The sequence below is a fragment of the Mastomys coucha genome, unplaced genomic scaffold, assembly GCF_008632895.1.
Source record: "Mastomys coucha isolate ucsf_1 unplaced genomic scaffold, UCSF_Mcou_1 pScaffold22, whole genome shotgun sequence".
Classification (NCBI taxonomy): domain Eukaryota; kingdom Metazoa; phylum Chordata; class Mammalia; order Rodentia; family Muridae; genus Mastomys; species Mastomys coucha.
Genome location: NW_022196905.1, coordinates 203,437,619 through 203,450,908, shown reverse-complemented (window position 1 = coordinate 203,450,908; position 13,290 = coordinate 203,437,619). Strand labels below are relative to the sequence as shown.

The following is a 13,290-nucleotide window of genomic DNA, read 5'->3' as shown; positions in this document are numbered from 1 at the left end:
TCAGTTCAGATGTGCTGATGTGCAGACCGGATTCATCTTCCCGGAGCGGCGGCGGCGGCGGCGGCGGCGGCGGCAGCGGCGGGCGCAGGCGGCTGCAGCTCGCGCTCGGCCGCGGGGTCCTGACAGCGGTGGGGGCGCGGCGCGGGTGCCGGAGCTCGGGTGGCAGCTGAGCCCGCGGTGCGCGCCTCTCGCCGCGGCCGGTCGCGATCGCGGGAAGTTCGGCCGCTGGAAGGACGACCTAGACCGAGCCGGGTTGGCTGCGCCTGCCCTGGGCCGAGCTCCTCACCTGCCTTCCGCCCACCCGCGGGCCCCCGGCCAAGTTCCCCAGCATCCGGGGGAGACAGGCAGCATTTGCCCTCTCTAGCGTCCCGAAGACATCCGCATGTCTCCGGACACCTGAACAGTCAGGTCTTTCCGAGGAGCCTCCCAGTGGGGATAAGAACACTGTCCCTAGAGCCCCGCATATCCACGCGGCCCTCCGGGTCTGGTCCCCTCCTTTTCCTCTTAGGGGAGGAGGATGGATTTGCAAGCGCTCTCCCCGAGGATGCTCCTGTGGTTGGTGGTCTCGGGTATTGTTTTCTCCCGGGAGCTTTGGGTCTGCGCTGGCCTCGATTATGATTACACTTTTGATGGGAACGAAGAGGACAAAACGGAGCCTATAGATTACAAGGACCCGTGTAAAGCTGGTAAGTGCCTGTCTAAGTTGGGACTGTGGTGCGCTACTGGGGACCAAGATGCTGGAATCTCCTCCTCCAAGAGGCAATGGGAGCTCACCTGTTTCCTTCTCTCCTGCTCAGCCCCTCCGTCGTCGCCCCTCCTCTCTCCCTCTCCTTTTTTCCTTCCCCCTCTCCACCCTTGGCGGCCCAAGTTCCCTGGAGTTCGGTGCTAGTAGGATCGGATGCCAAGCACTGGTCCCCCTCGCTTAAAGCAAACGTCCCGTCCTGGAATTTCTGATCCCTCCCCCATTCCCTGTGAAATTAAACAAGTCATAAACACAGCTGGCTTCTGTGGGTTTTAAATGCCAGCACACAGCGGGTTCAATGCACCAGGAAGGGACAAGACCTCCGCTGTTCCAGGACGAGGTTTCCCAGCGCCTGTTCATGACCGAGTGGGCAGAGTTTTCCAAAAGGTGGGTGGAGATGGCATCACTACCTCTGGACACCCTCATTCCTTGTTTTACCCAGAGTTTAAGTGTGCGTTCCAGGGCAGAAAGGTGTTGTGACAACCTTAAAAGAACTCAGTTGCAGATAAGATTCCAGTTATTTTCTCCCATTTAAAAATAAATCTAAAAATATTTATATTAAGTTGCTACCCCATTCAATTTTGTGTCTTCCTGAAAGTTCTCGGGAGCTGCAATGGCACTGACACTCTCTGAAGCCCAGGGATCACCCTGCGGGGCTCGGAACACCGGAGTGTAGCTCTTTGCTCCCATGAGCCGGCGCCACCACGCGTCCCTCCTCTGCACCGCTCGGAGCTTCTGCAGGCTTGTGGTAGGGAGCCCCACTCGAGGTTCTCAGGAACCACGTGAGCGCAGTGCCCCAGGGGCCCCAACACTGGCTGAAGCACCACGGAGGGTTTTGGGGATTCCCTGTCTTAAGTTCTGTTGGATTGTGGCCGAGGCAATTTCAGTTCAGCATGGACTCATAACTAACTTTGGGAATGTTGCTGTGACAGGCCCAAGTAAGGATGTCCTTGAGAAACTGAAGGCAGGAAAGATCCATGTGGTCTGTTCCAAGTCAAGGGGTGTGGCCTCCAGGCAAGGTGGCAGAGAAAGGGTGGGCCAAATATCCAGTAGACCTGAGTGTATCCAGATTCCAAAACTGATGGTTAGGTCTGTGGCTGTTTTTTTTTCCCCCCTTCCCTGGATAAGTAAACTCTAGTCAACCCTTCTTGGGCATGAAGGAGACCTGTGCACAAGTGAAGGAAAAACCTGGAAATTCCCTAGTTAATTTTTACGTTTGATGACATATTCCCTCTTAATATCAATCTCCCCCTGTTCCTGAGACTTTTTTTTTAACTATTTGGGTCTCTTCTGGCTACAGTGGTGACTAGATGCTAAGCAACTCCTCAAATGTAACCTTTGGTAGGTGGAGCATTTGTAGTAAGGCTGCAACAAGGGATGTGTGAATTTCCAGTTTGTCTTAAGGTATGGGTAAGGTCCCAGATTTATAATATTGTAAAAGGAACTGTCTATCTTGATGTTCTTTCCTGTGAAAGATTCAATAAGCTACCAAGGTGAGGTGTCCCTACTGTGGGTTCAAGCTTATGCAAACCATGGGTGTTTATTTTTCTTTGCAAATTAACACCAAAAGAAAAAAAAAAAAAGACAGCTTGCGTAATATTGACTTTTCATTTCCCCTTCAGTATAGCATTATTTTTGAATAAAAATAGAAAATAATAACTTAGAATTACTATTGCTTTTCTTACCTATCTTTGATGAGGCATGTTTGTGAACATGTGTCTATTTGCATAATGGCCAGTGTAGAAGGTTAAGATGTATGAAGATTCAGTGGTCTCTTTCCAAGTGTTCTCCCCCACCTTTAACATACTGAGATGAAAGGTTTTAATTTATTACTCTGGCTACACAGTGATAAAATCTTACTGTCTCTTTTATTAGTACTGTATAAGACAAATGAAAGTTAAAATAACAGGGAAAATGTGAGCACACCAAATCCCAAGTAAGAGTCAAAAGAAGGTTGCTGAAATGCGACCCACACACACAGAGAGAGAGAGAGAGAGAGAGAGAGAGAGAGAGAGAGAGAGAGAGAGAGAGAGAGAGAGAGAACACATTTGGGAAATACAGCCATACAAAAGTACAAAAGCAAGAGTGGTGATTTCTAGGTACATATCACCTTTTGGTGTGTCTTTTTCCTGTAGCGGATTCCAGGGGCTGGTCAGGGATTGAGAAGTAAGTCCTTTCTGAAGTTCACCAAGCATCCTGATATTCCCTGCTTGTTTGTACACAGTAACTTGATGGAACACAGACAAACAGCTTTAATGATTTTGAAACTTAGCTGAGTCCATTGTTCTAGCTAGGTTCATAGCATTCCAGTGTGCTGGAGCTTGTGAATCTTCCCACTGCACAGACAGGAAGACAAAGACCCAGTGACATTAAATGTCTTTATGATGCCATCCCAGAACACCATTCCTGCTGCATTTTAAATTTTCCTTTCTGGTACTTTATTTGAAACACAAAGAAACAAAACAGCAAACACAAACCTGAGAAATGAGCCCAGGTGTTCTTGTAATCCTGATTGGTTTGGAGGAAATTACTTTGATATCAGAAGTTAATTTCATTTACTTTAAATCTAAATCCTGGATGTTAGAGATCATAGCCAGTTAAAAATATTTATTACAGAGTCCTATTTCCAGATCCACTCTCAGGCATTTCGTACACACTCAACACGAGGCTGTTCATAGTCTTCTCTACAAAATTCTATTCCAAATAAGAGAACAACAACAAAAACCAGTGCTACCCAAGGAAAACTATGCTCCGCAATAATTTGTTAAAAATTGTTCCATCCTTAATATATTTATGAAGTTGAGTGCAATTATTTATCTGTAAGTGTTCTGATTTCAAGTCTGGAAAACTGTAGGAGAGGAAGAAAGCCTGTAATAATTCAGTTGAGTTGGTTGGGACATTTCCAGTACAAGTGAAAATTCGTGGTCTAGCTTACCATACGTCAAGTGTGTTCACAGATGAAATCTGCAGGGACGGAGGGACATTTCCTTCTGTGGATGAATGTGTACAGAGATGCAGATAGAATACCACTAAGGGATGCCAGGCTGACCTCTTGACTGCTCTATACTGGGAGGTCATCTGCTCAGCTGAGTGTACAGTTAGGTGCTTCTCACTCTCTGGAGTGCAAAAGGTCACCAGAGACATGGGGAGCCAGCGACAGGGGGAGCGGAGCCTGTCTTAAAGCAAGGGATGACCTGTCTCCTTTCAGGGTGCTGCTCCAGTAAGTGTTAACCAGAAGACTGACATCTGTGAAGTGTCAAATTTACAAACACATGTGCAGGATTTGCATCAGAAACAACATTTAAAAGCAGAGACCTATGAAACGATTGGACTAAAGTATCCTTGTTCTCTCCCCACTTCCATGCCTTTCTCTTTATCCTTCTGTCCGCTCTCTTTCTTTTCCTTCTTTTCCTCTTCCTTCTTGTTCTTTGCTTTATATTTAAGAAGGTATTAAGGGTGTTCAGGCAACGGAAAATTTGGGGATTGACTAAAATAGAGGTCCAAATGGTGAGCAGACACTTGGAAGACTGACTAGGGATATCTAGTGTTTGTCAGTAAGTTTGTTATCCCCTCTGCATTTGCATGGGAGCTGCCTGTGAAACAGCTCTCTGCCTTGACATTCCGGACTAGATGGTTCTTTTTCTGTTTCTTAAAGGTCAGTGAAGGTGAGAGGTTGAACTTGCCCTTTGAAGAGCATCTGTGGGCATGGTCAGGAAAAAGTAAGCTTTTGGCATCCCAAGGACTCCTTGTTGCTTTTCCTCATGACCAGGGCCCTGGTTTCCATGTTCCTGAGGTCTTGAGAAAAAAATTCACAGGTTTCTAATTTCTCATTTCTAGGTTAGCTATTTTTGTTGTTCTTGGTGGTGTATTTTCTGGCTGGACTGGCATCCTCTTAGGTACAGCATTTCAGAGCTTGATGCTCAATCCCATGTCTACTTTATTCCATAACAATTTGAAATATCCAAACATTTACCTTGAAGTCAGCATCTCTCTGGGCTGCCAAGCGCTGGTTTGAAAACTCACTTTCAGGATCTGCTGCTTTAACCAGTCCCTTCTGTCTTAGTTTTTGTGGCTCAGATCTTGAAAATATGTTTTGATTTTTTTTTTCTCATTTTGCCTGTGGTGTCAGCCAAGTTAGACAGGGCCAAAATAAGGTTTGCCTAATGGCTGGATAAGGCATTATGTTCTGTATACTTGAATTCTAGCCTTCGTTTGCTGTGAGCACTTATTTCACCCTTGTCTGGAGAGCCAGTGGGTGTTTTGATTCACAAGTAGAACTTAGCGGCAATTGGAAAAGATAAATTACTTTTCCTTGAATTTCTTAGATCAAGTCATTTTTTTCTAAAGCTTGTTTCCTTCTTTCCCTCTCCTCTCCTCTCCTCTCCTCTCCTCTCCTCTCCTCTCGTCCTCTCCTCTCCTCTCCTCTCCTCTCCTCTCCTCTCCTCCCCTCCCCTCCCCTTCCCTTCCCTTCTCTTTTCTTCTCATTCCTCCTCCCCTTCCTTCATTTCCCTACCCTGAACTCTTCACACTTTTGTTTCCAAACAGTGTGACTGAAATTTCACCAGGATAGTTTTGGGTATGCGTTTTTAGTTTCCTCAAATATTCTAAATATTAACTACATAGTAGTTGTAGTTTGTGAACATTTCTCCTATCCTTAAGTTGTTCCTTTGCTGTGCTGTTTCTTCCTTACCGTGTGGAATATCTCTAGTTTTGTATACTCTTACTGTCTACCTTTTCCTTCTTTGCCTGTGCTTTTATATCCTTGGCCAAAATATAATCCTTGCTTGGATCAGTGATATAAAGTAGCTTCTTATTTTTTCTTATAGTTTTACAGTTTGGTGGTTTTATATTTGTCTTTAACCCCATTCAGGTTGATTTTCCATTCATTCTTCACATAGACACTGTTTTCTTAGAACTGTTTATTTAAACGTGTTTTGACAGGTGTAAGGTACACATTTGAAATTGCAGCACCTGCGAATTTGGGTAAGAGGATCAAGAGTTCAATGTGGTCCTTAGTTACCAAGCTTACACAGTAAGTTAGGGCCCAGCTTAGGCTAAATGGGACCTTGTCTCTAATGTGTGTTTTTGGGAGCTTCTGTAGAAAGTGATTTGGCTCTAAATGCATGAGATTGTCTTTGGGTTTTCTTTGTTCTGTTAAGCTATATGTCCATTTTATGCCAGTACCGTGCAGGAAGAACCCTAGAATAACCAACACAATCTTCAACAAAGAGAAGCGAGCTGGAAGAATCAGAAAATGTCATTCCAAACTATACCACAAATAAACAGTTCTTGCCAAAATGTGTACCTTACACCCGTATGACAATCTAACGTGAACATAATTTCTTCTGTTGAAACTAAGTCTTCCTTATTTATTGTATAGGTATGAACCCCACATTTGAATGTCTCAGCAAACATGACTCATGTAAATATAAAATTCACAACTAACAGTATAGAAGATCTACCGTAGGCCAGTTGGCCCCCATGATGCTGAGATAGAGATTTGTATCTAGCCCTGGTGATTAACCATTGTTTACTTTAGGGCATTGTCTATGGTTTTAACAGGGCTTTAGTCTCTCTGTGAAAATGTTTTAACTAGGATCTTCTGCAAGCATTTGTAAGAAATGTTAGAAAACACAGTTGGATAGCCACTAAAATGAGGCACGGTACATTCTGCTGGAAATGTCTGGTGCTCAGGGATTTGGTGATGGTTTCTAGGTTTCTAGTCAGGACTCTGTTGCTACCCCCTCCACAATCTAGGAATGCCTTCTGCATGAGCTCAGAGCAAGGTTTGGCCAGTGCTCGGGGGACCAGAGAGACCCCAGGGGCGGTAAGATTTCATTTTCTGGGAGATTTTTGAAATCATTTGCAATATTTTTTTATTCCAACATTGTGAATGACTTGTGGAATTATCAAACTTTAAAGAGTGGAGAATCTTCTCCCCATCTTTAGACACAGCACAACTATTTAGCAATAAAGCTTAAGTGGTTTGTTTCCTTTAGTTTTCTATTGAATAATAACACTTTGAGAGAAAAATATTTAAAAAATTCTTTCTAACCTCAAAGCTATGAATTGAATTTCACAGAATGATGTGCTTTCCTAGAATGCCAGAGGGGACTTCTTGTTTATTTATTTAGTTCTTTCCATTTTAAGTCCTAAGACTGGATATTGGCTATTGGATTTTGGGGCACCTTGGCCTAATGTGTTGCTTATTTCACTGGCTTCTTACAAAATGTGTGTTTACCCTCTCAGGCCACTCTAAAGTGCTCAGCCATATATTTGTACTAAGAAGCATTGTAAATTAGGTGATAATTGAAATCCAAAAAGCAAAACTAGGAAGTGTGTATTCTATTCTGCCTTTTGTCTTGCAATTCACATTTATAGTTTCAGCTAAATATTTTCCATCAATCACCTGTTAAACAATTCCTTGACTACTAGTAATGAGGCCACAAGTAGCTACAAACAAAAATCTAATTGTGTGTGTCCATACCCTGGGCAAAGCATTCAGACTCAGAGTTTTCCAAAACATTCTAACAACGTTTAACACTGCCGTACTTCATCAATGAAAAGAGTCACCACAGAGCCTGAGATAAAAATATATATATTTACTGTTAGGGGTTGATATCTGCTATGTTACTAAGATTCCTGTTGATGCCATTTGATGGGTGTGATGGGGGAGGCAGGGGTGGAGGACAGCAGGGTGTAACGGTTTGCTCATTCCTTGCATTTCTCATCCATGTTGAGCTGTCAGCATGCGGATTGTGCACCACAGAGTCACCTCCAGGGGTTACTGGCCTGCTTGCTCCTATCACAGTCCTTCGAACTCCTTCTCTGACTTTGACTGAGTATGAAGTGTTTACAGGGATAATTGCTGGTTCTTATGCTGTGCTGGCGGTGTGTGTGGCAGCAGGTCAATTGATTGACTACCCTGGGTCTCTGGAACTCTGGTCCTCTTCCCTGGATCCATGAAACTCTGTTCCTCTTCCATGATGTGTTTTGAGATGGCAAATGCTTAGTAGTTGAGTGCTTGTTGGTGTGTGTGTGTGTGTGTTCTAGAAAGTATTGTGTTTTAAGATAGGCATATGTGGTCATATATACTTACATAAATATAATGTTGTATATATTTATATACATTTTTTAAATAAGTAACAGATCATACAATAGTTGACCCATAAATGAGTATAACCTAATAAGATTACCTTAAGTCTCTACATAATGCTAGACAATAGACACATTGTTTAAGGACACATTTATTGAGCTGTATCCTCTTGCTGGGTGACATATATCTTTCTGCATAGATAGGAGAAACTTTAAGATACCTCAAGGGAGAACAGGAAATAAATAGAGAGTATCCAAGAGGGTAGAAGTTCAGTGTCTCTGTATGTAGGAATCATCTTTGTGATACATATCATTTTTTTTCTTGGTTTTTCAAGACAGGGTTTCTCTGTGTAGCCCTGGCTGTCCTGGAACTCACTCTGTAGAACAATCTGGCCTCAAACTCAGAAATCCACCCGCCTCTGCCTCCCAAGTGCTGGGATTAAAGGTGTGTGCCACCACCGCCTGGCAGATACATATCATAATAACACAGTTTACATTGAAGTTGGGGTGGCATACACACACATAGTCTCCTAGGGATGATCTCTGCGAGTTCAAAGCCATCTTGGTCGACGTTTTTGAAATCCATGTCACCCAAGGCTACACAGTTAGACTTAGTCTTAAAATAAGAAGAATCTAGAGTCCTCTGTCTGTGGAAGAAGTCCCTGTTAATCACATCAGTCACACAAACATCATAGTCTCTCATGGATAAGTGTTGAGGATAGCTCTGGGGTTATTTGTAATTTGATGCTAATTCTGTCCTCCTGGGAGGGGTTGCGATCAAGGAATGACTCAGCACTTAGGTAAAATTAAGAGCTGGTGATTAGGCAGATAAAGGGAAGGTGGAAATGAGAGAGAGAAGGAGTGAGTGAAAGAGAGGACAACAGAGGAGGAGGATGTGGAAGAAACCACAATTTATAAGGGGTCTCATAGATGGGGAAGATGGTAACGTAGTGGTGATCTGCCCAATCTAGGCACACAGCTTGTATTCATATTAATTGAGTTGTGTTTTCATTGCCGGGGCATGTTTGGGTTGGGGAATTATTGCAACAGATATGTGAGGAAATTAAGATCAGAAAAACGCTCTCACTAGTGACCTGTCCTGTCCCAGGGATAGGAAGTGATGAGAAACAAACCTAGGTTTCCACGTGTTAGATGTCTTCCCTCCCTCTTGTGTGGCCACATGCTCTGGTACTACAGTCAATACAATGCAAACATGGTAAGACTTTCATTTGAAGAGGTGGTGAGTCTAACATAGGCATCTATCTGCAGTGATTTGCTCTTGCAAGGTTGCATATTTTCATCAGTGTTAGTGAATTTTAAAGGCCTTCCCTTGCACTGGTCAGAGTTAGACCAGTGTGTTTCACTGTGTGAAGTAAAATGAAGGTCTTCTTTTGAGAGAGTATTCTCTATGTGTAAGGAGCTAGAAATGGAAAACTTCCACCATGTATGAAGTAACTAAGAATGTTTATGACTAGCTTTTGTAAAGTTGAATATTTGAGTGGTTGGGCAGGGGAGGTATATTCCTGGACTTTTCTTTCCTGTATTTAAATTGTAAAGGTAACTTAGTGGTGGAGCATTTGCCTGGCACAGAGTTCTGGGTTTAATCCTTAGCACTATGTACATATGCACATGCAAAATTTAACATTTTTTTAAATAAATTGTGGCAGCAGTTTTACTATGTTATGGAGGCAGTTTGAATGGGTTTGGGCAGAGATCAGTTACTGGTGTCCAGCTGCTCACACAGGTGCTGATAGTTTGTATTTTTACAGTTGAGATTATCATAGAAAGTTCAACAAACACATGATTATCAATCCACAATGGGTATGAAGAGCATTCTTTTAAATGCTGACCATTTATGGAGATGATTCATATTATCTTATATATGCAGATGGTGTGTGAGTTTCTTTGAGGAAACAAGCCATGTAATTTTATCTATCTATCTATCTATCTATCTATCTATCTATCTATCTATCTATCTATATCACCCTTTTCAACCATAATATCTAAAAGATCTAAGATCATATGCTTTTAAAACTTTAAGGAACAGTAAAGTTAGATAAACTGCTTGGAAGTGTAGTACTGTTATGTTGATGATAACTTCTTCAAAGAAAATATATTACCTTTACCAAATTTTTAGACAGGAGAATTCCTGTTTGTATTTGTTTTAGTAAGTGGTTCAGCACAAAATCTGTAAAAACTAATCCTTTCACTGTTGAATTCCTTTTGAAACCTAAAAATTGGGTGGCATTGGTTCTTTATAGGTAATTTTATCAATCCATAAAAAGAAATAGTATATATCTGGGCCAGAGTAAAAATGTGGCCAACAGGCATATTCACCGGGGTTAGAAAATAAAGAGTGGGAATAATGGACTAGATTGGGAGCTTGGGTTGCTTTAAATGTATGTGTGGAATGGCATGTGTGAGCAGTTGGCTGGTTGAAGCAGCTACCAGTAGTAAACACAATGAAAAATACTGACTATTGAGAACATATTCACTGGGTTCTGAGCTTGAAATATCCACAGTAGGAGCAAATCTTTAGCAGATATTATGAAATTCAGAGTAGAATTTCAAATACAACTTCAAATACAAAACTTTAACTTCAAAAACATTCTAGTGTATGCTTTTTTTTTTTTTGATGAAACAGATAGCTAAGCATTTAAAGATAACTTGCCCCACAATTCATTGTGATAAACAAGAACTGAACCCAGAACTATGGACAACCACATTGTTTACCTCTCTCTCCCTCCCTTTCTTCTCTTATTTCCTTTTCTTATTATATGCAAATATTTTGTCTGAGTTTGATTTAGTTTCAAAATTATTTTTCAAAGTTTCAAAGAAGTAGGATAATTATTAATAACTTGGAGGTTGGTGAGATGGATCACAGGGTAAGGACACCTGCGTCTATGGCAGACATATTAGTTATATCTATATGCTGTGAAGAGGCATCATGCCCACAGCAACTCTTATAAAAGAATGCATTTGATTGTGGCTGGCTTATGGTGTTAGAGGATTAGTTCCATGGTCACCATGGCAGGAAGCATGCGGGCATGTAGGTAGACATGATGTTGGAGAAGTAGTAGCTGAGAGTTCTACATTTAGATCCTCAGGTAGCAGGAAGCAAAAGGCTATGGGCTTGGAATTGGCTCTTTGAATCCTCAAAGCCCACCCCCAGCCACACTTCCTCTAACAAGACCACACCCCCTAGTCCTTTCAAATAGTGTCACTCTCTGGTGACCAGATACTCAAACCTATGTGTCTGTGAAGGGCATTGTCATCTAAAGCACCACACCAAGGACTTGAGTTTAACCCCCAGAATCCACATAGTAGAAGGAGAAAACTGTCTACTGAAAGTTGTTCTCTGTCCTGTACAGGGGTGAACACACACACTAGATAATGCCAGAAACAGATGGGATTCAGAATTAGATACAAATGGACTCTGATACTGAACCTTCTATATAATAACTATGACTTTGGCAATTTTGTTAGTAACTCAGTTATGCTTAATTTTCTGATATACAAAATGGAGATAATATGATCCTTATAATGTTATTATGAGTACTATATAAATATAAAGTATATGTTACTTTGCCCAGTACTTACTGCTGTGTTACTTTTATGTAAAACAGTACAAGTCTATAGGGCATAGAGAAGTTCTTAAGTCACAAGTACTTATTTTTATAGAAAGATGATCTCTACAAAAATATTAGTGAAATAAAGGTTGCTTTTTCCATGTGTGGAGATATATTCATTCTCCAGTATTCTAACATCTTTTTTCTTGGGAAGTTAAAGCCCTTCCCCACAAAGACATTTTTGTTCAGAAAGATGTGATAGGATACCAGTGTGCCAACATATGGGAATTCTATATACTCAAGATATATTTTCAATATTCAATTAGCATTGAGTAGTATATGAGTAAAATCTTGGCTACATAGTCTCCTAGTAGTTTCTGGTTTGGATTTTATTTACCATCTGGATTGACTTGAGTTTAAACATTCACAATCCCATGTTTACAAAGAGCTAAGTTTGAGCATATGAGTCTAAGGCTGCAAATGTTCATTAATTCATTCAATATTTCTTGAGCATTTACCATGAATGAAGCATGGCTCTCTCAGACACACAAATATGAAGTAAAATAGAATTCTGAGGTTCTAACTTTAGAGTGTGTGTGTATATGTGCGCGCACATGCATGTGCGTATGTGTGTCTTTGTGCATGTAGTTTGTAGGGGGCAGGATTCAACATTATCACTTGTCTTCCTCAATCACTTCTCCACCTCTCTACTTCTCTACCTTTGTTTTTCAGATATGGTATCTCACTAAACCTAGATTTCAGAGACTGGCTAGTTTGGCTGGCTGTCAAGACTGCTTGACTGTCAAGACCTAGCCATTCTCCTGCCTCCACCTCCCTGGACTGCACTAGGATTCTAGGGACATGCCCAGAACTTTGTACTTTTTACCATGGGTGCTAGGGACTGAACTCAGTTCTTCATGCTTTTGTGGCAAGCCCTTTACTGGCTGAGCCATCCTCCTAATTTCACTTAACTGTTTTGCAAATAGATACTAGTTCATATATATTGTTGTATACTAATAGCATAATTGTACTCTAAAAGTTAGCTTTAGCATATAGTAGTGACATAATTGTATGTTAAACTTCTTTCAATTTTAGCATCTGAAAATGGATACTAGTATAAATTATGACAAATAGAATTTATGATCTCATACATCTTGAGAGGATTTTTTTCTCAAGACACATGAAGAATTGTACTCTGGTGGGAGTACTTCCTGTAAGTACCCCATGGACTTTGATACTTGGCAGTGGACTAGGATGGGATGTAACTAGTAATTGCTTATAGAATTATTTGGGGAAAGCTATATTAACAATCTTGATTTCAATTACTCTTTCTTAAGCAATTTGATTTTGTGATTTCAGCTTGTCACATTCCCCTGTATTTTTGCACTTGATCTTAGCCAAAAGGCCGAGAAGCGATCCCCCTGTATTTTTGAATAGATAAAGCCCATTCCTGTACTCCACACTTTGTGCTTATTTTTATGTAGATTTAAAAGCACATGGTTCACATTTTCCTTGTTTACAGAGAAAAGCAGAAATGTGATAAAATAAATTAAATGAAAGGCTGTTCTTTTGATTCGCACAGTTCTACTGTAACTTTGCAAAGTAAATGTAATTATCACTTTCTTTAAGTAAACTCATTTGGATTGTGATTTAGTAACTGGAAAAGAAACTGGCCTGCTTGTTTAGGAATGTATCCATGAGGATTGGCTGAGCTATTTTATCCCTGTGCCATGCAGAGAATACCTCTTGGTTTTCCTGGTCTTGGTCTTCAGGGTTTAGAAATGTCCAAGACCATTTGTGATAGCTTTGGCTCGCGGCGGTGTGTCCACAGACACCAGATACAAGCAGCTCTGTGTTTTTGGAAGTTTAATTAGGAGGGGGGGG

General features: G+C 41.4%; 1 protein-coding gene across 1 annotated transcript in view; it reads left to right on the top strand.

Annotated features, from left to right (window-relative positions):
* Positions 1-517: 517 nt before the first annotated feature.
* The window catches only part of Tll1 (tolloid like 1), a 196,027-nt gene continuing 183,254 nt past the window's right edge, over positions 518-13,290 (top strand). The window contains exon 1 of the mRNA XM_031339939.1: positions 518-686. Coding sequence (XP_031195799.1) covers positions 518-686 — 169 coding nt within the window. The remainder of the gene's footprint in view (positions 687-13,290) is intronic.